Here is a 25,710-nt window from a genome sequence, read left to right as displayed (position 1 = left end):
TCCAACATCTTATAGTCGCCAGTGTACCCGTAGAGTTTATGAAGCAGGAGACACTTCAGAAAAACGTCAGAGTTTTTTCCTTTTTTTTTGTCCTGAGGCGCTTTGGCGTCTTTAGGCTATGTGCACACGTTGCGGATTCATGTGCTGATTTTTCCGCACTGTTTTTGCAAAATCCGCAGGTAAAACGCACTGCGGATTTACCACGGATTTCCTGTGGTTTTTGTGCGGATTCCATCTGCGGTTTTACACCTGCAGATTCCTATTATGGAGCATGTGTAAACTGCTGCGGAATCCACACAAAGAATTGACATACTGCGGAAAATACAAGGCAGCGTTTCCGCGTGTTTTTTTCCTTAGCATGTGCACTGCGGATTTTGTTTTCCATACGTTTACATGGTACTGTACAACGCATGGAAAACTGCTGCGAATCCGCAGCGGCCAATCCGCTTTGGATCCGCAGCAAAATCCGCAACGTGTGCACATAGCTTTACTGAGCCACAAGACCAGAAGATTGGCCTGGTACGTTTTAGACGCCTTATGGCTTTGTAAGCCTGAAACTGTTGTAAAAAAAAAAAAGCTCAAAAAGGCGGAACAGATACATATGTTCGTTATTTGTGGTGGTTTTCTATCATCATTTCAGGCATTTTAAACAAACAAACTGGCTTTACTCACCCTTTCTGGGTCCGATGCGGAGTCTCCACCGCTGCTCCCGCTGTCTGTTAACATCTGCAGGTGGTAAGTGAGTTTAGTGGCTCTACCCGAGTTGACTGTATGAGCTGCTGTGTTCACTGATTATTGTCTGCAGCCCTATCATCATGACATGAAAGCTGCAGACAGTAACACACACACTGAGAGCAGCGGCAGAGACTCCGTTCTGTACCGGGGGAAACTGATGAAAGCACTTTTCCCCAAAACAATCAAAGCAGTTTTTGGAGGACGGATTTTTCTAAACCTAAAGACCTCTTTAATAATAGTATACATTATGCAAATCACCACTAAATGAGAGATAATATGTAATTTAAAGGAGTTGAACACTTTTTAGGGCTTGTTTTAGATGATGACAAAACATTAGACCAGCAGATTTACATGGCAGATTGTCTCTCTTCTCAACAAGTTATTTTCCATCAGTAGAGGCCGGTGTAGTTGGCAGACATACCTTGTTACTGTTATGAAAGAATAACTCTAAATTTCTGCTTCTTTTTTGTAATCCTTTTATCTGTTAATCTCTGTTGTATGTTTATGTCAGTTTCTAGACAGTATTTAATTTTTCAAAAAATTTAACTAGGTTCATACATATTGGTGTGGCTTCCGCTGCTTCCATCCACTGCGCTGGATCCAGGTACAATTTCCTATTTCTTAATAATTATATGTGCAATTTTCATCTGACAAAATAAAGAGTCCTACTAAAAAGTTTCTTACATAGCTGAATGTTTATTACTTTTTTATAATAAGCTTGATATAATACAGATTTATTTGTAATAGTGTGAAGCTGGGTTCACGCAACTTTTGAGCTTCGTTCCTGACTTTCATCTGATGACCCCAAATAACAGGATTCAGACATGTTCACGATGAAGCCATACACTTCAATTAAGTAGACGGATTCCAAAGCACTAATTTATATAACTCTAATGCTGTAGATAAGCCCCTGATCCGACCTGCAAGTGAAGAAAAATAAGTTATATTATAGTCACCCGGGGGCATGGCGGTCCTGTGTGGTACGATGGGTGTCGCAGGTCCGGGTCCAGCACCTCCCATCTTCTTACGACACCACCCTCCTGCTTCCTCATCGCTCCCTGGCATTGGCGCTCCTGTGTAGGCGTACTTCTGTGTCCTGTTGAGGGCAGAGTAAAGTGCGCAGGCGATAGGCCTCTCTGGCCTTTCCCAGCGCCTGCGCACTGCTTTACTCTGCCCTCATCAGGACACAGAAGTAGGCCTACGCAGGAGCGCCGATGCCGGGGAGCGATGAAGAAGCAGGAGGGCGTCGTCGCAAGAAGATGGGAGGCGTCAGATCCGAGCCTACGGCGCCCATCGGACTGGACCGGACCGCACAGGACCGCCCCCCTCCCCCCACCCCCGGGGGAGTATAATATAACTTATTTTTCTTCACTTGCAAGTGGGACCGGGGGCTTAGCTACAGCATTATAGAATGCTGTAGATAAGCCCCCCTGAAAGGCGGTGGCCGCATCTTATAGCGGCAAAATCTGCTGACATGTTCCCTTTAAAGAGGTTTTCCACAAATTTAATATTGATGACCTATCCACAGGATAGGTCATCAATGTCTGATCGGTGGAGTGAGAAACCTGGCACCGCCACTGACCAGTCGTCCCTGTGCCGGCGGCGGTCAGAAGTGCTCAGTTAAGGAACTGCTCCATCTACTAATAGTGGTTACTGTTGGGTACTGCATATCTGCTCTCTATTCAAATCAATAGGGGGGCAGATTTGCAGTACTTGGCTATGGCCACTATTAGTAGATGGAGCAGCTCCATAACTGAGCACTTCCCGCAGCCCTCGGCATCGAGAACAGCTGATCAGCGGGGGTGCTGGCTGTCGCACCCTCACCGATCAGATATTGCTGGCCTATCCTAAGGATTGGCCATCAATGTTAAAGTAGTGGACCACTGCTTTGACTTCCATAGAAGTGAAAGGAGAGAGCTGTGCACATGCATTGCTATCTCTCCAGCCAGTCTCAATGATAGGTGGGGTCTCTAATGCCTCATATCGAAGGTAGTTTTCCTAGAAGTCAAAATCTTACACTTTTTCGAGTCTTACCTGACTTGGGATATGAAGCCAAGTAAGTATCTTCTCTGAAATGGAAAGACCTCCATTTGCCGACAGCTTTTCATTTTTTTTTTTATTGAAAGCCCAAGATCATGATGTCTTCATCCAGGTGACCTGAAAAATGTTGCGGTGCCACCGTAAAAAACAGTGTGCAAGGATGCAGCCTATTCAGCTCACTACGAAAGGAGGAAAGCCTCCAACTAACCATTCTCTATCCCTCCGAGCCTGAAGACCACAGTGAGAGACTGCTACAAATGGCTCCCATTTGCCAAAACTCAGGGAAAGCTCAAATCGTGCTCCCACGATGAGCCTACCTCCCTGGGTTGCCACCCAAGTGTTGAGGAGGTAACTTATAAGGGAACCCCATACCAAGAAGCCCTTGAAGCAGGACTCACAGTAAAAAAAAAAAAATTGTGGAAGATGTTTTCAGTGTAAAACTGACCGGAACCCCAGTGAGTTTAGGCACCCGAGGGTCACCACTCCTGGGTCATTGTGCACCTTAGCCTTTCAAACTTATCTGACCTAATGGCTTCGATCCTGGGGGGGCCAGGTTTTCTACCGGATGGCTAACCAGAGAACCAAAACCCAGTATGCATTATGAATCAATCTACTAAGGCGGCCCAGGCCAAAGCCATCTTTTCAAAATATACTACACTTGATCTTAGCCAAAAGGCATTTGCAGACATCTGCTTTGATGTATCGGACCCTCATCAGTGCAAAGTAGGAGATTTACTGTTTGGGTGAAAAGAATATGATGGAGGTTTTTAGAGGTAAAGTTTCTTGGTAAGTAGATCAACAAGCTGGCTACAAAGAAGTGATGTGGTAAGGGTCAATATTGGCTCCTAGGATCTCTACCTCCAATAAGTAACAGTGAAGACCCTTTTTCATTCCCTATTCGAAGAGGCTATTTGCATTTTTCCCTATAAATCTCCTCAAGAAGAAGTTATCTCTTTCACATCCTTTTGTTATTTTATACAATTGTTCGTTTGTTTGTTTTTTTTTATAAATGATTTGGCAGAATATCCTTTTAACTATAGTGTGATCTTTATATACTATCTATCTATCTATCTATCTATCTATCATCTACGGTATCTATCTATCTATTTATTATCTACGGTATCTATCTATCTATCTATCTATCTATCTATCTATCTATCTATCTATCTATCTATCTATCATCTATTATCGATCTCTTTTCATAGGATGACACTGAAGATGTGACACTTTGATACAATGCAAAGTAGTCAGTGCACAGCTTGTCTAACAGTCTAAATTTGGTGTGTCCTCTAAATAACTCAACACATATCCATTAATGTCTAAACTGCTGGCAACAAAAGTGAGTACACCTGCAAGTGAATCTTTGTGTCATTGCTGCAGTGTTGTCCCATGAAAGATATAGTAAATTATAGAGATGTGATATTCTCTCTCTCTCTCTCTCTCTCTCTATAGTATATGTGGGTGTGTTTGTCTTAAACATCCATAAAACACAGCGTACACATGCTCTGAGCACCTCTGATCTGGCCTTTTATCCTTCTAGTTAGATTCTAAGAAGTTTACTTTGTTGTACTTAGTTATTCCTATAACCTTCACCTGGATTTGTCTCCATTTCTTATCAATGACTGTAGTTTGTCTTAGACAATCCGTTCGCAGTCACGCAGCACTTAAACACTTCCTTAATATTTAATAGCTGCAATTATCTGTGTTATCGTGCACCCGTCACGTGTCTCTGGGACACTTGCCACCAACTCTCTTCTCGGGAAGAGATGAATCATTGCCTGGAGCGACTGCAGCATGGTAGAGCTATTACTAACACTACTCTGACCATTGATTAGGATCTGAGTAATTACTGAAATTCTCTTTCATGACTTTCTATTTAACAATGCTTAATACTGACAGTTTTATGGAGCCTCCTGGCCATTAGCCATTAGGAGGCACATTCAAACACTCATTCATCAAGTTCTTCTGCAGATGCTGATTCATCAAGACCTGCTGACAAATAGACGAAGCTCAAAGATGCAATGTTCTGGTTCTCTGTGCCCACAGGTTGCATGTGTTCCTTTCTGAAACCAGTTTGTTTGTCTGGTTGGGTCAAAAGTGCACAATAGGGTAGTACCACCAGAGAAATAACAGAAGGTGAGAGTGATGGTAGTGCTCTGCTAGCGGCATTGTGAAGGAACACAACACCTATAAGAGCCTTAAGGTACCTTCACACTCAGCAACTTTACAACGAGAACGACAACGATCCGTGACGTTGCAGCGTCCTGGATAGCGATCTCGTTGTGTTTGACACGCAGCAGCGATCTGGATCCCGCTGTGACATCGCTGGTCGGAGCTAGAAGTCCAGAACTTTATTTGGTCGTCAGATCGGCGTCTATCGTCGTGTTTGACAGCAAAAGCAACGATGTCAGCAATGTTTTACATGGAGCTAACGACCTGTGAGAACGATAAGTGAGTCACCGCTACGTCACAGGATCGCTCCTGCATCGTTCTGGAGCTGCTGTGTTTGACATCTCTACAGCGACCTAAACAGCGACGCTGCAGCGATCTAGTTTAGGTCGGCTCGTTGTCTATATCGCTGCAGCGTCGCTGAGTGTGACGGTACCTTTAGAATCTGTAGCCGCAGTCTGAAAATCTTCCAGATAGACTTTAGAAGTTCCATGTTTTCCAGGACTTTTTTATTGATCGTATGAGTATAACATTATGGTGGAAGTTGTAGTAAGTCCAATGATAATGGAAACCTATATAGACATAAATGTGCCTATGATATATGTTGAGTACATGTCAGAGGATCACCGTAGACGAATACCTAAACTCTGAGCACAATCAGGTCCAACACGAAGGACTTTCCCTGCTCTGTAGTGTGTTTGGTCCCTATAGCATCTCTCCGAGGTTTGGTTTTCTAGGTATCTCAGATACATCTGGCACAGCACGGTATATGCCTTTGTTATGACAAGGCAAGTCGAGTATAAAGCGAACTTCATTTTATAAGAAGCTTAAACCTCCTCTACTGTACAGAAATGAGACATTTTAGGGATTGGCAATTTGTTAAAAGCACAATGTTTATAAGTTTGCCCTCTAATAGAATAATAAATCTTCTAAGCCAGTATGTATTCAATGTAGACTCCGTCCTCAGTCAGTAAAATTCCCTTCTTTCCAATCTCATCATTACCCTGTTTCTTTGGACCCAGCAGCACCCACAAACACCGCATTTTCCATTTTTTTCCTGAAAGTTCCGTGCCTCGTTTGGTCAGGTTTAGAAGGTGGAGCTGCCAGGTCTACTATTCCTCAAGCCCTATGCAGTGTTCTTGCAATTTGCATAACCTTACCAGATGAGCGGCTGTCTAGGGTCTCTTTCTCAGTTTCATCCCACCGATTTCACACATGGAGCGCCCTTGCTTCTTATTCTTTTATTAGTAGTGTATGTTAAGCTACCTTTGTGGTTATTGTCGAGTGCATACGCTCAGGAGATGTGCGCCCAACACTGGCCACAGTCAGGATGGCTTCCAAACAACCTGTCCACCATAGGAACCTATTAGAAATAATGGTATATAGCATGACACTCAGTCTGCATGACAGCCAGACAGAGGGTAAAAAAACAAACTGCATCTTGTGAATGGGAGCCTATGGGCACGCTACTGTATATGTCATGAAAAGCTCCCGTATATTGAGGCTAAGTGCATAGACGCAGTGTGCTCCTGGCTTCGTATTGTCTATAATGGAGCAAATCTAGTAATGATAAATCCCAAACCCCTTTTGAGCCAATGTATCAAGCAATTTATCAAGATGCCTTTTAAAGCGGCTATTCTCAAATATGGAAGTTATCCCCAAACCATGGGATAGGGCATAACTTTCTGTACACTGTTGGTCCAACCACTAAGACCCCTGCTATCCAGAGAACCAGGGCATTGGAAAGCCCCATATGATTGGAGCAGTTGTTGATCATATGCACTGCCGCTCCATTAATTTTAATTGGAGTGCTGACAACCAGGCGAGCGCTGCTCTTGACTTTCCACGGCGGTTTCATTCAGAATGAATGGAGCGGAAGTATATATGATTGATCAGCGCCCTGCTAGCACATGGATTTTCAGGATTGGGGGGTCCCAGCAGTTTATGAATTTATCCCCGTTACCACGGATAGAGGATACATTTCAAACTTTGAGAATACACGGTTAATGAATTTTGTGCATCTTGCTTCCCAGGGCTGTGGATCAAGACATACATACAAAACATCAGTCTGAATTATGCTAATTCCTTCCTTTGTTTCTGCATTAAAAGTCCGGTAATCTGGCACACTCAAGGCCACCGAAGTGCAGGGCAGTCAGAATTGGTTAGAAGTTTCTATATAGGGATGGCTGTTGAGCTCGGGATGTCACAACTAAGAGCATTTAGGACAAGGAAAAAGAACTGTAATTATGTGGTTTACACTACATGGCATAGGTAGAATGTAAGGAATAGCTAGAGATAGGGGCTTATTATTTAACTAAAAATTAATGTAATATGTAGAGGAACATTTCGTCTGAAGAAAAAGTAAAACAATCGTGAATCGGAGTATCCGGATGTCCAGGTTTAGTGATTCATGAACATTTATGTGTAATGTTAGCAGAATGGAAATTATTGTTATCTAACGACCGTTTAGATAGGGTGATAATTAGGAAGGTTTTTTCCCATTTATCGTTATGTCCAAATGTACCGGCAATCGCCCATCAATCAAGCAAAATACTCATTTTTTTGGGTGTGATGAATTTTAACTGGGCTTTAAAATGTTTGTTAGGGCTCAGTCAGTGTATTAAACATCCATGTGCAAAACTTATAACACAGATAGCTTATCCAATGGAAGTCAATGTGATGATGAATATGAATGTTTTTACACACAGACTTATGGTCGCACAGTATGCAATACTTTGATCCATATTCCGGAATAGACCCGCCAAATATACATCAATGGGTGCATACAAAAAAACGGATAACCTACGAGTTACCTTCTGTATGTCAAGCACATTTCACGGATCTGTTAGAATTCGTTAGAAAATGTTAAATTTAAATAGTTCATATCCAAACTGTATGCCATACCGATGTACAAGCCAGACAAACACATGGCACACGAATGTACAAAACGGACATACGAAACACAATATGGATGCAACAACGTCATTTTTTTTCTGGACAATTTTGCGTACATCCATATGATCCTGGCCTTATCTGCAGCACATCGTCCTGTGGGATCGGGTGATAATATCATTCACAGAACAATTGTATTAAAGAAGCACTCCCATCTATATTGTTTTATTTAATACTATGTATACATGCATATAATGTAGTGTGAGTGTAGTAATATACTCACCTACCACTGCTCTCTCCGCTCTCCAGCGCCGCTCTGCTCCTCTTCTCAGTGACATCACCGCTCTTCTCCTCTTCTCAGAGACATCTCCGGGTCATGCTACGCTGTGTGGCTTTTACAATGTAAGTCTATGGAGCGTCAGAACCAGGCACAGTAGGCTTTCATTGTAAAAGCCACTTCTGACTCACGCATAGAATGAGCGGGCTGGTCGTAGTGTCAGGCGGAGAGCAGAACGACGCTACACTCACACTGCATTACATGAATATATACACACATTTAATAAAACAAATATAGATGAGATTGCTTCTTTAGTGATTGTCAGTGCATATAAAACTACTGATGACAATCAGCTAGCTTGTAGCGATCAGTGATTTGTTTAATGCCCCTGATCAGCAGGTATGAAATCACCATTAGTTATATAAAATTCGTGCTCCGCATTTCTCAACGGACTGCTACCCAAGAAATGTGATTTATTTATTTTTTCTTTTGTTTTAGGCAAGTCCCCTGGAGATGAAACTCAAACCTAAAGACTGGTAAATTATCTATATAACCTTAGCATTTTCATAATTGACAATCATCATGTGTATTTTTTTCTTTCTTCTGCACAAGTCGCTCTGTTATAACAACTGTATTACCCTCTAGACACCAGGGATATTAATATAAATCCTACCAAAACCAGAGCTGAACATCACATTTCTATTTATCTCTGAATATCATTGCTATGTTGCAGTGAATCCAGTTCATGTATTTTTTTAATCTCATGTTGATTTGCAATATGAGCTGTACAACTACTATTACTGCTTAATAAAATGTACTTTAAAAATGAACTTGCAAAAATGAAGGTTCTTAGTGCATAAATTGGCAACCAAGAACCTTGCCGTGGTTGATGGGCACACCTGAATTGGCCAATTTATGAAATAAGAACCTTCATTTTTGCAATTCATTTTTTAAGTACATTTTATTTATCAATAATACATTTCAGATCTAATATTTGCTGTGTTTACATATACTTTGGCCCTTATAGAGTGCTGCTGTGCTTTCTATTTGCATATTGTGCAGTCATGACAGCTTGCACCTATTCACACTATATGGGAATACTGCTCAGCTTTTGTTTTCTGCACAACTACTATTTTTACACTGTGCTCCTCACAATAAAGAGACCAGAGAAGCTGTGATCTGTGTGACGCCCTAGAATCTCGCTGGGTGTAACTACTACTAATCTCTTATCCCTTTTTAAATTCTGTTATTATTGTAACTCATTTTATTTAGTCATTTAAATCATTCCCTATATGTTTTCGCTCCTAGTAGAGGCTACTTTGGTACACTCTGGCCATCCTTCTTTTACAAGTACAGCTATTTATCTGAATGGCGGCCATGTAATTCTGCATTTTTACATCAGCGGCTTGCCTCCCAATAGAACGAAGAATTAGATATGTTGGGTTTACCCCGACATCAGGACTGTCAGGTGGCATTCACGCTATTTAGATGGTCCACGGATCTTTTATGATATGAGTAGCTTTAAAGGTTGAGCAAGTACAATGCCTTTATATGCTGCAATATATGGGATAACCCATACTTTTTAATAAGAATATATTGTTTAAGTTAATAAATCAGTCAGTTAACAGAAAAAAAAAGTAGCTGACATACACAATCCTGTGACCGATGTAGTAATTTCAGGCTGTTTTTTTTCAGTCTTTGAAGGTGCTAATATTACACATTTATGTAAAAATAAATAATTTTGGTCCCATGTGTGTCCTTGATTTTGTCTGTAAAAGTATGCCATAAAAGTATGATCCCAGTCTGTTCTCAAAACAGACCGAGCTTCAGATGCACATTGAACGATCTGTAATAAATTGCTCTGTGCGCATAGGCCACCATTGTTCTCCTCCGCACAGGTCCTGTTTACACGGTCTGCACAGTTATCGCGAAACCAGCGTTCCCAGGAAAGGATGCTTGCGATAAACTTACATAGACATTGAGTAGGGTTGTATCTAGTTCCCTGCACTGCAGTACACAGAGAGTGATACTCTGCAGTTAAAAATACTGTAAAAAGACCACAAAAAAAATATAGATTTGCATTAATAAGCCTTGCATACTGCTGATATTGCACAGAAAGTTTTATTTTCCATGTACAGTTGGTGGAGAAATGTTGAACTTGATGGACCTAGGTCTTATTTCAACCTATGTAATCCGAACTAATTAGAATTTCTTGTCAATATGTAATAAATTGTGTGGTGCTTATTTGAGTGAAAGAGGGTCAAGTCATTTTTTTCTTGATTTATTTTATTTTTTTTAACCAGTCCTGTTTGTTTTCTCTCGCAGCACTGAGAAACTGAATGTACGGATGGGATTTAGCCTTTGTGATGATGAGAAACTTTATCTCTCGAAAAGGAAAAGAATTGTCGCAATTAAGTTGAAGAAACTTTTGAACCTTGACCGAGATTTAGAGGATCACGAGGTGTGTGTCTCCGCAGGCGACGGCAGCCTATTGTATCACTGGCTTCATTAATATGATGTTGATTAGGCCAAGTGAAATCTGTCTGATCTGCAGTATTGTGGGCACACTGTAATTCATACATAGCAGATACAAAGGCTGCAGAATGGTAGGCAGATGCCAGGCTAAGGATAAATGGGTGCTGCTTCTAGTTGCAAACCATCAATGCTTTGTGCGTAGAAAAAGATGGCACATCCACATTTCTTGGATAAAAATCTTTACTTTTTTTAAGCACGTTTCTGGCTGTGTTTCCGCCCTTAATCATAAATTATACATAAGCTTTTGAGATTGTGTATGATGCACAATATAGTCCTAAAACTTTCAGCAATCTTTACATACATTTATTGATGACAGATTGCTTTGTCACCTTTTTAGTTTTCTCAGCCACAACAATGAGCTGATTGAGCAAAGTGAAAGTCATCATTCCAAGTCTGTAACCCTCCATAATGGAATAAAAAGATCTTTTATGTTGTGTAATCTTTATTGGAAATTAATGCATTTAGGCATCCAGTATTTCCAGTCTAACTGGAAACCCATAAGTGTCAGCAACTTTTCCAATTTTTGTAGCCGTTGCATCATGAAAGACGTCCAATAATAGTTGTTTGATATCTCATGATGTGCTCTTCCCCGATCTCTTGTACCGCTATAGGTTCCCGTGATTGCCGTCACAACTACCGGCGGTGGTGTTAGAGCAATGACATCTCTCTACGGCACGTTGTCTGGACTGAAGAAGCTGAATCTTTTGGACTGTGTGACCTACATCACAGGCGCTTCAGGGTCCACATGGTGAGGACCCTTCATGTTATTAGACAGTTGGTCGTATTTCTGTGTAGTCTTACTAATGACTGAAATTGTATCTTTTTAGGTCTATGAGTAAACTATACGAGGATCCTAACTGGTCCCAAAAAGATCTTTCTCCACACATACAGGATGCTTGCAGGAACGTGACCAAAAGCAAGACTTGCGCGTTTACCCTTGATCGTCTAAAATTTTATCATGATGAACTATCTACACGATCAAAGATGGGCTACAAGACATCCTTCACAGACCTGTGGGGACTGATTATCGAGTCCATGTTTTATGATGGCGTGAGTCTGGTGTACACCAATAAATAAGCAATATACAGAGTTATTTATAACGGGATACGAAGCATTTAGTTCTCTTAGAGAGATATCTCGACAACGGCTGACTCATAGACAACACAGGAGCGATCGGCAGTGGGATGTATGAGATTGTCAGGCGATCAGCCATACGACAGTCCTCAAAAGTGTATGAGGGGTTTTATTTAGTGCATTAAATCTTAGGTATGATCTTTTTTTAAACACTTTGGTAAAGTACTGACCGTCTTACTAAAATATTAATTTAACAGGTCAATGAGGCAAAACTATCAGATCAAAGGAAAGCATTGGCCCACGGACAAAATCCCCTCCCTCTGTGTTTGGCAATGAATGTGAAACCAAATGAGTGTTCCACACTGGATTATAAAGGTTTGTTACAAACCGCCCTTTAGATATCATTTATTATCAAGATAAGCTGGTTAATGGGAGGAAGCTCGTAAGGTGCATTTACCTTGAAAGTTTATCCTTCATCAGAACAATCAGTTCATGATAATCTGGAAGTGTAAATCACCGCCGATCGTCCAATAAAAATGCTAAAATAATTTTGTTGTGCTGTAAAAAAAGATCATTGCTCTCGGCGGCACATCGTCCAGTGTAAACAAGAGTCGTGCTGCTGAGAACAATGGCGGCCCATGCACGCTGATCGATCTAATACCGATTGTTCCTTACCATTGTTTACCACTGTCTGCCTGTGTAAACAGGATATTAGATGATCACCGATTGTTAAGTACTTGTCAGTGTCATTTAGTGCTGCTTGGTCAGCTGATAATTGTAGGTCTATGAGGACCTCTTCACCTATCCTGATAGCAGATGTCTACAACATACTAGACTCCTGATCTTTAATGATGGAGGGGGTCAATATGTCTCTATCCTTTTGAATTGGAAGTGAGTAGGTCTGTAATGGAGTCATGGAAATTGGTTGTTGGCCATCTCATATGTATGCTCAGTTTTATATGTAAAAATGCATTTCCAGCTGCCCAAAGAGGATCTCTCTTCCACCCCCTTATTGTAGACATAAAAAAAAATGAAATGTACTCTCTTTATAAAGCTATGTTCAGTGGGATTGCCTATTTCATAGTTTGAAAGATGCCTAATAATAACAAGGATTTTATTTATATAACACCGACATATTTTGCTGCAATTTTGCAGACCAGATTCTGGGGAACCTGTAGGAAGGAAGAACAAAGAACAATTGAATTAATGAGATGAGGTGCTAGGGCAGTCTTTAAAGATGCGTTTTTAGAGCATGCTTAAAATTGTGGATAACTAGATTGTCTGGGATAGTGCATTCACAAATAGTGGCACAGCACGAGAAAAGTCCTGGAGACGGGAGTGGGAAATTTGGAGTATGGTGGATGTTAATCTTAGATAACTAGCAGAATGGAGAGCACAGGTAGGGTGGTAGACAGGTATGATTGAGGAGATGTAGGATGGTGCAGCATTATTGAGAGCATTGTGGGCGAGAGAGATAAGTTATATTTTATTCTATAGTAGATGGGTAACCAGTGCAATGACTGGCATCAGTGTAGCTTCTGGACACAATCTCCCCTTCAAGTCAAGCATAATAGTATTTGAATATTAGTTATGACATAAATTCACTGCATATCCGTCATCTTATGTACTGTTCACAGAGTGGTGTGAGTTCTCACCCTACGAAGTAGGACTGCTCAAGTATGGAGCCTTCATCCGATCAGAAGATTTTGGCAGTGAGTTCTTTATGGGAAGGCGGACAAAGGCACTTCCAGAGTCTAGAATCTGTTACATGCAGGGTAAGACATCTTTTGAAATGTGTTATATGCACAAACATTGCATTACACTTATTAGTAAATATGTATTTATGTATTAAAGCAGCACTGTGATAATGCTGCCTGGCTCATTGTCACTGTGGTAGGTAGCAAAATGGAACTGCATATGTTGTATAATAATTGGTCAAAGAAAAGCATACTCACTATAATGTATTCACCATAGTGTGCAACATTGCCAGTGCTTAAATAATTGTCAGGACTTATTACAAACACGGATAATGACAAAATTATGATGATTTTAAAATCCTATTCATTTCCATCACTCTGTACATACTGTATTTTCAGACTATAAGACGCACCGGGACCATAAGACGCACCTAGGTTTTAGAGGTGGGAAATATAAAAAAAATTGAAGCAAAAAATGTGGTCATAGCGCACTGTTATGGGGGTGGGGTGTCTTTGTCTGACTTCGTTATAAAGGTAATATCGCCCAATTCTGTACTAATATCCCCCACCCTGGTATATGCCCCCATCCTGGTATAAACCCTACATCCTGCCTGTTATACATGGCCCCCTCTCCCAATCCTGCTATACATGGCCCCCATCCAGCTGCCCACATAAAAAATAAACAATTCTACTCTACCAGTTCCTATGATTTCATGCATATTTGAGTCACTTGGTCTTGTTTCCATGTAAAAGGTTTGGTTTTTGGTCAATTCCTCCATGAAGACCACTTCTGGCCAGACTTCTCTGTACACTAGATGGATTTAGCTGGGTACAACTGGTATCTTCCAATTCTGAGTTGATGGCACTGCTTGACAGCTTTTGATTTCAAAGGAAAGTAAGGATGCATCTTTCATCTAATGCACTAAGTTTCCTTGGCCAATCACTGCCTCTATGGTCCTAATCATTGCCCATTTCTTAGTATTACATGATACTATTCTACAAGCTGAACCCCAACCCCAAACATACAGCTAATGTCATTAAGAACAGTCTTCAGTGTAAAACAAGAAGTCCTGTAAGTGATGTTAATTGATAAACACTTCTGTTTTTCAAAGCACTTTTACTTTGCAGGATTTTTTTCACACCTGCCTAAAATTTTTGCACAGTTACTATACGCAGTAGCAGTTATGACTAATGCTTGCCTTTATTGCAGTGCAGCTTATATACTATGTACAACTCATTCCGCTGATATATATATACAAGCTGCATCAGCTTTTATTGTAACCATTTGTACTTTTATAGTTCTTGTATAACTCTTTTAATAAAAAGTTCCATAAAAAAATACATAATATAAAAGAACAATAAAAAGTACAATCAACTTAAGGGCTAAAATGGTACAGAGGTGGAGAGGACCCTGCTCAGCAGGACTCTGTTATCATCTCTTCCCGCTTTCCATGTAGACTGAGGATCAAATCTGCTTATTGAGTTGTGTAGTTGAGGCTGGATGGAAGAGTTTGTTTTTCTAGTTGCTTTTTACAAATTTATATGGTGGCGGAAAATCTGACATGTTAGGGTAGTGAACCCCAGAAAGGTCAGAGATGCACAAGAGAAATCCTTACGACCATGGTGGGAGATGACAAGCGAAGATCAATGATCTTTCATGGATTGAAGATTACTGGTGAGTAGGTTTTGGGAATAATCAAGAATCAAGGTGACAACCCCATATCAGTGGTCCCAGGTTGCTGCATAAAGGACAACAAAAGGTTTACTGATTTCCCAGACGATAAGCAAATCCTCCACTCTCAGCCCTGTGTTCTCCACCGGTCTGATACATTATCAAGAGACAGCTGCAGCTAATCAGTGGCCGCTGATCGTCTGCAGCCTTCACGGGATTGTACATACAACATAATTTTATCAGTGTGCTGGCTCTGATTCTCATCCCTTTTGGGTCATTGAATCTATTTTAATCATTTCTGGGTTTTTTCTCGTTTGCGAAAAACATGACTGAAGTTTTCCAAGCACCACTCAGGATTAGTCTGTGAAAAATGACTGCACACTATTGTATATCAGATGGCATACATGTGAAGGTCCACACAAAAAAAAAATTTGCTTGAATGGCCAAAGTTGATCCATAAATTGGAGAACAGTCAGACGTGGCTTTTTTGTTGCAGACCTGTAATCCACAAAGAGAAGAGAAAACAAACAAAAAATAGGCATTTTAAAAAGCTTGTAGGGTATAATAATAATTAAAAAGTGTAGAACATGTATATGACACATGTAAATATAGCCTTAGTTGATGTGCACTGCTGTAATGCTTTGTTTGTTCCTCTCTTTGGTCAGGATTATGGAGTAACATCTTTTCAATAAACCTGATGGACGCGTGGTATGCCGCTGTGAGCTCTGAAAGTTTCTGGCACACATTTACTAGGGATGCTGTGCACGAGCTGGGTGAGTATGCGCTTTCTTAGAAAATAAGCATTCAAATTGTTTACCGATCACACTGAATTAATTGGTTATTATGTAGTCTATGTTTAGCTCTGCCACTGCACTTATGGCCTCACAAAGTATTGCCATAGGGTTCTATGTATGCAACATGTCCATTTTTTTGTTTGTGTGTTTGACCCATTATAAAACCTTGCGACATAACTGGGTATATCTGCCAAACCAGGGGCACCCATCAATACACGGCATTGCTCTGGAGATGCTAATTAGTGAAGTGTAAAGATCTGGTTTTGTGGTAAGATGCCTTATACCCCTCCACAACATCCGCCATATGTTTATGGCAGGCTCATGCACCTACGGTATACAGCGACCTCAGGAGCTGAGGCCGGTCCATGCAGCGCCGCTGCTGGCTGTGTTTTACTGAGAGTAAGGCCGGGGTCACACTATCAGTATTTGGTCAGTATTTTACATCAGTATGTGTAAGCCAAAACCAGGAGTGGGTGATAAATGCAGAAGTGGTGCATATGTTTCTATTATACTTTTCCTCTATTTGTTCCACTCCTGGTTTTGGCTTACACATACTGATGTAAAATACTGACCACATACTGATAGTGTGACCGTAGCCTAACTGCTGAGATTGGTGCTAGCTACAATTACATTTAGGCCGGCATCACACTCAGCGTAGGGAAATACGGTCCGTATTTTACAGGCGTAATACGCAGAAATTATCCCAAAACAGTAATCCGTATGTCATCCGTAGGCAGGGTGTGGCTGCGTATTTTACGTATGTTAAACTCCGTATGTAATCCGTATGGCATCCGTGCTGCTTTTTTTTCTCGCAACCTTGCAAAATGGATATAATGGATCCATGGGCTCAAATATTCGTGTAAACATATATACATTCTATATATATATATATATATATATATATATATATATATATATATATATATATATATATATATATATATATATATATACATATACATATACATATACAGACCAAAAGTTTGGACACACCTTCTCATTTAAAGATTTTTCTGTATTTTCATGACTATGAAAATTGTACATTCACACTGAAGGCATCAAAACTATGAATTAGCACATGTGGAATTATATACTTAACAAAAAAGTGTGAAACAACTGAAATTGTGTCTTATATTCTAGGTTCTTCAAAGTAGACACCTTTTGCTTTGATGACTGCTTTGCACATTCTTGGCATTTTCTTGATGAGCTTCAAGAGTTAGTCACCGGGAATGGTCTTCCAACAATCTTGAAGGAGTTCCCAGAGATGCTTAGCACTTGTTGGCCCTTTTGCCTTCACTCTGCGGTCTAGCTCACCCCAAACCATCTCGATTGGGTTCAGGTCTGGTGACTGTGGAGGCCAGGTCATCTGGCGTAGCACCCCATCACTCTCCTTCTTGGTCAGATAGCCCTTACACAGCCTGGAGGTGTGTTTGGGGTCATTGTCCTGTTGAAAAATAAATGATGGTCCAACTAAACGCAAACCAGCTGGAATAGCATGCCGCTGCAAGATGCTGTGGTAGCCATGCTGATTCAGTATGCCTTCAATTTTCAATAAATCCCCACAGTGTCACCAGCAAAGCACCCCCAAACCATCACACCTCCTCCTCCATGCTTCACGGTGGGAACCAGGCATGTAGAGTCCATCCGTTCACCTTTTCTGTGTCGCACAAAGACACGGTGGTTGGAACCAAAGATCTCAAATTTGGACTCATCAGACAAAAGCACAGATTTCCACTGGTCTAATGTCCATTCCTTGTGTTCTTTAGCCCAAGCAAGTCTCTTCTGCTTGTTGCCTGTCCTTAGCAGTGGTTTCCTAGCAGCTATTTTACCATGAAGGCCTGCTTCACAAAGTCTCCTCTTAACAGTTGTTGTAGAGATGTGTCTGCTGCTAGAACTGTGTGGCATTGACCTGGTTTCTAATCTGAGCTGCTGTTAACCTGCGATTTCTGAGGCTGGTGATTTGGATAAACTTATCCTCAGAAGCAGAGGTGACTCTTGGTCTTTCTTTCCTGGGGCGGTCCTCATGTGAGCCAGTTTCTTTGTGGCACTTGATGGTTTTTGCAACTGCAATTGGGGACACTTTCAAAGTTTTCCCAATTTTTTTGACTGACTGACCTTCATTTCTTAAAGTAATGATGGCCACTTGTTTTTCTTTACTTAGCTGCTTTTTTCTTGCCATAATACAAATTCTAAGTCTATTCAGTAGGACTATCAGCTGTGTATCCACCAGACTTCTGCACAACACAACTGATGGTCCCAACCCCAATTATAAGGCAAGAAATCCCACTTATTAAACCTCACAGGGCACACCTCTGAAGTGAAAAGCAATTCCAGTGACTACCTCTTGAAGCTCATCAAGAGAATGCCAAGAGTGTGCAAAGCAGTCATCAAAGCAAAAAGTGGCTACTTTGCAGAACCTAGAATATAAGACATATTTTCAGTTGTATCACACTTTTTTGTTAAGTATATAATTCCACATGTGTTAATTCATAGATGCCTTCAGTGTGAATGTACAATTTTCATAGTCATGAAAATACAGAAAAATCTTTCAATGAGAAGGTGTGTCCAAACTTTTGGTCTGTACTGTATATAATGTCATTGAGACATATATATATTTCATACAGTGCTAGATAGCAGAAAAGCCGGTAATTCAATTGCCGGCTTTTGCTATCTCATCATCAATCCCGACAGGATATGAGACATGGTTTACATACAGTAAACCATTTTATATCCCTTTTTTTTAACATATTCCTCACTAATAATGTTAGTAGAGTCTGTGTGCAAAATTTGGGGTCTCTAGCTGTTAAAATAAAGGGTTAAATCACAGAAAAAAATGGCGTGGGCTCCCGCACAATTTTCTCCACCAGAGTGGGAAAGCCAGTGACTGAGGGCAGATATTAATAGCCTAGAGAGGGATCGAGGTTATTGGCACCCCCCCAGCTAAAAATATCTGCCCCCAGCCACCCCAGAAAAGTCACATCTGTAAGATGTGGGAATTTTTTCTGACTATTTTCTCATGCTAGAGTTCATATGAGTTTATACCAGCAGGGGGCGCAGCACTGCAAATCTACGATGCTAAGATCCCCTGCTTTCAATTAATTCCCCAGATTTTACAGTCAGGAGTACAGCTGCATTAGCAGAGCTCCTGGTTGTAAAATTATTTAACCCTTTCAGATGGATTTACAGCGTGGTACGTGACTGAGCGCCAGAAAGGTATGGGATATTGTTGCTTTTTTATTTTTGTTCTTTTACAGACCGAGGGTCTGATTAAAGGGAACCTATCACCCCGTTTTTTAAAGATTAGATAAAAATAGTGTGAAATAGGGGCAGAGCTGGGCTTTACATTAGTGCCTTTTTGGTGCCTTTACACCCCCGTTAGGCTGCCGAAATACCTTTGTGAAGTGGCCGTTTTGTCCTGTCACTCAAGTTGGTCAGGTCGGATGGGCGTGGTCACAGCGCTGTTTCTCCCCCAGATCAGGCTCATCATTACGTTGGTGGCGTAGTGGTGTGTGCATGTCCAAAGAGAAGATCCACTGCCCAGGAGATTCAAAACAGCGCGGTCTGCGCTATTCGCCGTTTACCGGTGGGCGCGGCCATCTTTCCTGTGGCCGCGCGTGCGCAGATGGAGCGCTCTGCTGCCTGGGGCTTCAGGAAAATGGCCGCGGGATTCTGCGCGTGCGCAGATGGAGATCGCGGCGGCCATTTTCCTGAAGCCCCGGGCAGCAGAGCGCTCCATCTGCGCACGCGCAGCCACAGGAAAGATGGCCGCGCCCACCGGTAAACGGCGAATAGCGAAGACCGCGCTGTTTTGAATCTCCTGGGCAGTGGATCTTCTCTTTGGACATGCGCACACCACTACGCCACCAACGTAATGATGAGCCTGATCTGGGGGAGAAACAGCGCTGTGACCACGCCCATCCGACCTGACCAACTTGAGTGACTGGACAAAACGACCACTTCACAAAGGTATTTCGGCAGCCTAACGGGGGTGTAAAGGCACCAAAAAGGCACTAATGTAAAGCCCAGCTCTGCCCCTATTTCACACTATTTTTATCTAATCTTTAAAAAATGGGGTGATAGGTTCCCTTTAAGTGTACAATAAAGATTATACAACCCCATGTATGTTTTTATTTCAATAAAATACCGTATTTTTCGGACTATAAGACGCACTGGACTATAAGATGCACCCAGGTTTTAGAGGTGTAAAATAGGGAAAAAAAATATTTGAAGCAAAAAAAAAAAAAAATTGGTAAAATTGAGTAACATACTATTATATGTGGTGTTATTATATAATAGTATGTTATTATGTTGGAAGCTGCGGGTAGAAGATGGTGCTGCGGGACCAGTGTGGTGTCTGTAAAGTACTGTATGAAGACGCTGGAGGGTGAGCATAAGAATGGGGGCACAGGGCTTATATTTAAAGCACCACTCCAGAACTGAAAAATAACACTGGAGTGCTGCTTTAAGATCCCATTGGGAGAACTATAACTCCCAGCATGTCCTGCAGATCCTATGGCATGCTGGGAGTTATAGTTCACAACAGGAGTGGCAGAGTGCTTTATTGTGTGTTGTAAAGACTAACCTTTTAATCGGGGCAGCAAGCCAGCCACATGGAGCATCCCATGACTGCACACACAGAGCTCTCCCTGCCTCTCCACAGCACAGGTCATAAGAGGAAGCCAGCAGATTCTAGTGGGGAGTCTGAAGGACCTGTGATGATATCAGAAGAGGGAGGGCTCTGTGCTGCCATGTGATGCTGGAGCACTCAGCATGTGTGTTTCAATGAAGGACTATTCATGTGCTGCTCCAGCTCACTGCTCAGCGCTGACAGGTGGGCGGGGAAGTGGCTAATGAATATTCACTGCACTTTAACCATGGGGACCATGTGGTTTCCCCAGTGCTGATTCAGGGCAGCTGGGACATTTTTCTGCCACCTGCAAGTGGGATCATAGTGCGATCCCACTCGCCGCTGCCTCCTCCCCTCATGTTACATCCCTACCATAAGACGCACCCACACTTTCCTCCCAAATTTGGAGGAAAAAAGTGCGTCTTATGGTTGGAAAAATACGGTACTTTATTCTTAATGTGTGTGTGTGTATTATTAACCTTTTAATATTATTGTATTACCGTAATAATGGATAGGTGTCTCATTGACACCTCCCCATTATTAACCTGGCTTAATGTCACCTTACAATAGCAAGGTGGCATTAACCCTTTATCACCCCATATCCCACCGCTACACGGGAGTGGGAAGAGAGTGGCTAAGTGCCAGAATAGGCGCATCTTCCAGATGTGCCTTTTCTGGGGTGGCTGGGGGCAGATGTTTTTAGCAAGGGGTGGGCCAATAAACATGGTGCCTATCTAGGCTATTAATATCTGCCCTCAGTCACTGGCTTTCCCACTCTGGCGGAGAAAATTGCGCGGGAGCCCACGCCAGTTTTTTCCGTGAATTAACCCTTTATTTTAACAGCTAGAGCCCCCAAATTTTGCACACAGACACTTCAAACATTAGTAGTGAGGAATATGTAAAAAAAAAGGGATATCAAATGGTTTACTGTATGTGTAGACATTTATTCTATTCTAACCTGTCAGTGTGATTTTACTGTACATCGCACTGAATTACCGGCTTTTCTATAGAACACCGCTGCGTATTTCTCGCAAGTCACACGCATGGTCCGTGTGTAATCCGTATTTTTCTCGCCCCCATAGACTTTCATTGGCGGATTTTTTGCACAATACGCTGACAAACGCAGCATGCTGAGGTTTTCTACACCCGTAAAATACGGCTGAGAAATATACAGCAGATAGGAGCTGCCCCATAGAGAATCATTGGTCCATGTACAATGTGTTGTTTTTGCGCCTCTCATACATCCGTAAAACTCTCTAGTGTGACGCCGGACTTAACAGGGGTATTTAAAGGATTAAACTGTTGTGACAGCAGCATCTAAGAGGTAGTAGTGAGGTCTGTTCTGACATCTATTAGCTCGTGGCAATGCAACCGTGGGGTGCTAAAAGGGTTATCATAGCAGCTAAGAGCTTATTTAAGGCTCCAGTGTCAGCCAGGTAAGGACGTCTATGAAGCCCAGTTCATAGAAACTTGTATTTAGGCTATTGATTCCAATACCCCAGTATTGCTATGTATTGCATCTCTTAGAGGGTTAATAATAAAAAACGTGAGAGATATGTAGAACAATAAAAGTGTATATATTTGAAAAAAATTACAGTTATTAAAAACTGCTGTGTTAAAAAAAAAAATAACAACCTTAATTAATCTTCTGGAGCATAATTTTTAGTAACTGTAATTTATAAAATCATTTATTGTCAGTGTCTCTAAGGGACTAACACAGCTTATTGGAATTAAGTTTCAAAGAAATAAAAGTTGATGTTGAATTGATTCCCTAAGAAGCGACAATCTGCATACTTACCATAATGTATCCATCATACTGACTGTACAATGTGGTTGGGGTCGAGCTCAGTCCATTTGCGGCCATCTCTGGATCGCTCAATGTTTAGGTTTTTTATTTGTTGTTGTCTAAACAGATGACGATGTAGAACAAGATTTGAGGAGGAGGAGGTTATCATCGTCAGGTCTGTCCACACGTCTTGTTGAACCAGCAAATAAATTCAACCGTACAATCAGAGACATTTTAACTAGTCGTCCTCTTGATGGGGAGCATCACAATTTTATGAAAGGATTGCAGATGCATAAAGAGTATTCCACGCATGAAGGATTCTCTACATTTGATGGTAAGTGAAGGATATTTACTTTTACTGAAAATGTATCCAGAAGTTAACGTCTGCATATTGTCCAATCAGAGCCAAATCTTACAAGGGAGCAGGCCTCAGCAGGCTTATCCAATACTTAGCTAGTACCCCCCTTTTTCGTTAGTAATGAAGGAAACAATTCAGAAAACAAGACCACATCAATGTAATTTATTGCGAAGGATAAAAGTCAGATTGAATTCCTGATTCAAAGTCCCCAAAGATGTTGACCCAACTTTCCTATGTCAGTGCAAATATATATTTGTGATGTTCAGACAATTACATACATTTTGTACCACCTTGGGAATGGTGGGTGATTAACGTCCAATATAATAAATACAGCCCCCCCCTTTACTTAGAGTGTTGCCTCTTTTCATTTTCTATGCTTTATTGTTTGGTTTTCTTTGTGTGCTATTTTCACGGAATTAAAATAGTTTTAACGGGTTTAAGACTATTTGATGTGCTCATGACTGATATATACATCATTCATCTAATGTGTTCATATGCGATCAGCCCTTGTAGGACTAGAACATTATATGTATGTTTTTAATTAAAAAAAAAACAAAAAACAACTCTTCCGACATTCCAGTTTTCCCCAATAAAAAAAAATATAGTTTAATCTGGGGAAAATAAAATAACTTAAAAAGACATCTGTAATTTGGCTTTGATTCATCAAGACCGGCAATCTTCGACGTGGCCTTAAGAGGCTTGCACGCTCCACTCCACCACCTCAGTAATGATTTAGCATTAGTTTTATGATGACACAATAAAGACATCATAGCAGAACACAACCTATAAATGTATACTTGGAATATTTTGCTGTATTTGCTTAAACAGTAAGCATTTTTTTTATGAAAAATCTGAATTTTATATAGGCTGGTCTATGAAATGTACCGTAGATTGCTAATTTGACTTTAATGAAGTTTACTCTGCTCTTTAAATAAATTCTACCAAAAAAAGAACTGCATGTACCATAAGTAATATCACATAATCTTCATTAGATAAAAGATTTATTAGACTTATTAGAAGAAACATGATAAAAACATTGAAAAATAGCGAGGATTACGTTTAAAAACGTACTAAAGAAGATACAAAAAGATGTAAATAATACATCCAAAATGGGCAAGAGATGTATATACAAGTTTTATGAGAATGCCGCCAAAAATATACAGTACAGACCAAAAGTTTGAACACACCTTCTCATTTAAAGATTTTTCTGTATTTTCATGACTATGAAAATTGTACATTCACACTGAAGGCATCAAAACTATGAATTAACACATGTGGAATTATACACTTACCAAAAAAGTGTGAAACAACTGAAATTCTGTCTTATATTCTAGGTTCTTCAAAGTAGCCACATTTTGCTTTGATGACTGCTTTGCACACTCTTGGCATTCTCTTGATGAGCTTCAAGAGGAAGTCACCGGGAATGGTTTCCACTTCACAGGTGTGCCCTGTCAGGGTTAATAAGTGGGATTTCTTGCCTTATAAATGGAGTTGGGACCATCAGTTGTGTTGTGCAGAAGTCTGGTGGATACACAGCTGATAGTCCTACTGAATAGACTGTTAGAATTTGAATTATGGCAAGAAAAAAACAGCTAAGTAAAGAAAAACAAGTGGCCATCATTACTTTAGGAAATGAAGGTCAGTCAGTCCGAAAAATTGGGAAAACTTTGAAAGTGTCCCCAAGTGCAGTTGCAAAAACCATCAAGCGCTACAAAAAAATTGGCTCATATGAGGACTGCCCCAGGAAAGGAAGACCGAGAGTCACCTCTGCTTCTGAGGATAAGTTTATCCGAGTCACCAACCTCAAAAATCGCAGGTTAACAGCAGCTCAGACTAGAGACCAGGTCACTGCCACACAGAGTTCTAGCAGCAGACAAATCTCTACAACAACTGTTAAGAGGAGACTTTGTGCAGCAGGCCGTCATGGTAAAATAGCTGCTAGGAAACCACTGCTAAGGACAGGCAACAAAAAGAAGAGACTTGTTTTGGCTAAAGAACACAAGGAATGGACATTAGACCCGTGGAAATCTGTGCTTTGGTCTGATGAGTCCAAATTTGAGATCTTTGTTTCCAACCACCGTGTCTTTGTGCGACGCAGAAAAGGTGAACGGATGGACTCTACATGCCTGGTTCCCTGTTGTGAATTCTGTTGTGGGTTCTGCTCTTGGGCTCCCTCCGGTGGTTATAAGTGGTAGTGCTGCTGTTTATCCTTCACAGCAGTTATCAGGTGCTTCGGACGGGGCTATTTAGTCTGGCTTCACCCTTTAGTGAGTGCCAGTTGTTCATTGTTCTGGAGGATTCACATCCCTTCCTGGTCGCTCCTGCTTGCAGTTCATTTCTTCAAGATAAGTTCTGCTTGTTTTTCTGCCCACATGTTGTGGGCCTCATTGTTCAGTGCATTACATGTTTTTTCTTGTCCAGCTTAATCTGTGTAAGGATTTATGCAGTCAAGCTGGAATCTCTGGAGAGGCAGATTTACCCTCTATGTCTTTCAGGGCCGGCGTTAGGGGCAGGCAGACTAGGCAGCTGCCTGGGGCCCCCGCTGCCCTAGGGGCCCCCAGCAAGGGGCAGACATACTGTTGATGGCACTGCTCCAGGGCCCAGAGGTGGAGGGTGGCCCCTGCAGGCAGGCCCGGTATCATGCAGGGTCGGGCCCCTCTCACTCCCTCCTGTAATCATGGAACACCGAGTGTCGGGGAGAGAGCGGGGCGCGAAGTGCAGGAGATCAAAAAGGGGGCGTGTCATGCAGGGAAAGACGCTGGCCAATGAACGCTTTCCTTACCTCACAGTGACCAGACTGAGGAGAGCGTTCACTGGCTGCCGTCTGTCCCCCTGCATGGAGCGTCCTAATGGTGAGTGCTCGCCTACAGTCAGGGGCCCCGGCTGCACAGCACACAGAGACATCAGTGGAGGAAGAGCAGGACTTACAGGGGGTCTTCTGCTCCCTCCACTGTTCTGTTCAGAGCAGGCTGCACCTCACAGAGAAGAGATGGGGGAGGAGCTCACTGCAGGGGCAGCACGGCAGCAAAATGTATGCTGTGAAGTGACCTGAAA

At 41.5% G+C, this 25,710-nt stretch overlaps 1 protein-coding gene across 1 annotated transcript in view; it reads left to right on the top strand.

The window, feature by feature from the left end:
* LOC143775664 (cytosolic phospholipase A2 delta-like) overlaps positions 1-25,710 on the top strand; it is a 58,236-nt gene that overhangs the window by 22,441 nt on the left and 10,085 nt on the right. The window contains exons 10-18 of the mRNA XM_077264063.1: positions 1,286-1,339; positions 8,612-8,649; positions 10,439-10,574; positions 11,260-11,396; positions 11,476-11,698; positions 11,980-12,097; positions 13,360-13,497; positions 15,757-15,864; positions 22,426-22,632. Of these exons, the coding sequence (XP_077120178.1) occupies positions 1,286-1,339; positions 8,612-8,649; positions 10,439-10,574; positions 11,260-11,396; positions 11,476-11,698; positions 11,980-12,097; positions 13,360-13,497; positions 15,757-15,864; positions 22,426-22,632 (1,159 nt within the window). The remainder of the gene's footprint in view (positions 1-1,285; positions 1,340-8,611; positions 8,650-10,438; positions 10,575-11,259; positions 11,397-11,475; positions 11,699-11,979; positions 12,098-13,359; positions 13,498-15,756; positions 15,865-22,425; positions 22,633-25,710) is intronic.

This window comes from Ranitomeya variabilis, chromosome 1 (assembly GCF_051348905.1).
Source record: "Ranitomeya variabilis isolate aRanVar5 chromosome 1, aRanVar5.hap1, whole genome shotgun sequence".
NCBI lineage: Eukaryota > Metazoa > Chordata > Amphibia > Anura > Dendrobatidae > Ranitomeya > Ranitomeya variabilis.
Note: the sequence above shows the minus strand (reverse complement) of the source record. Positions and strands in the feature narration are given on the sequence as shown.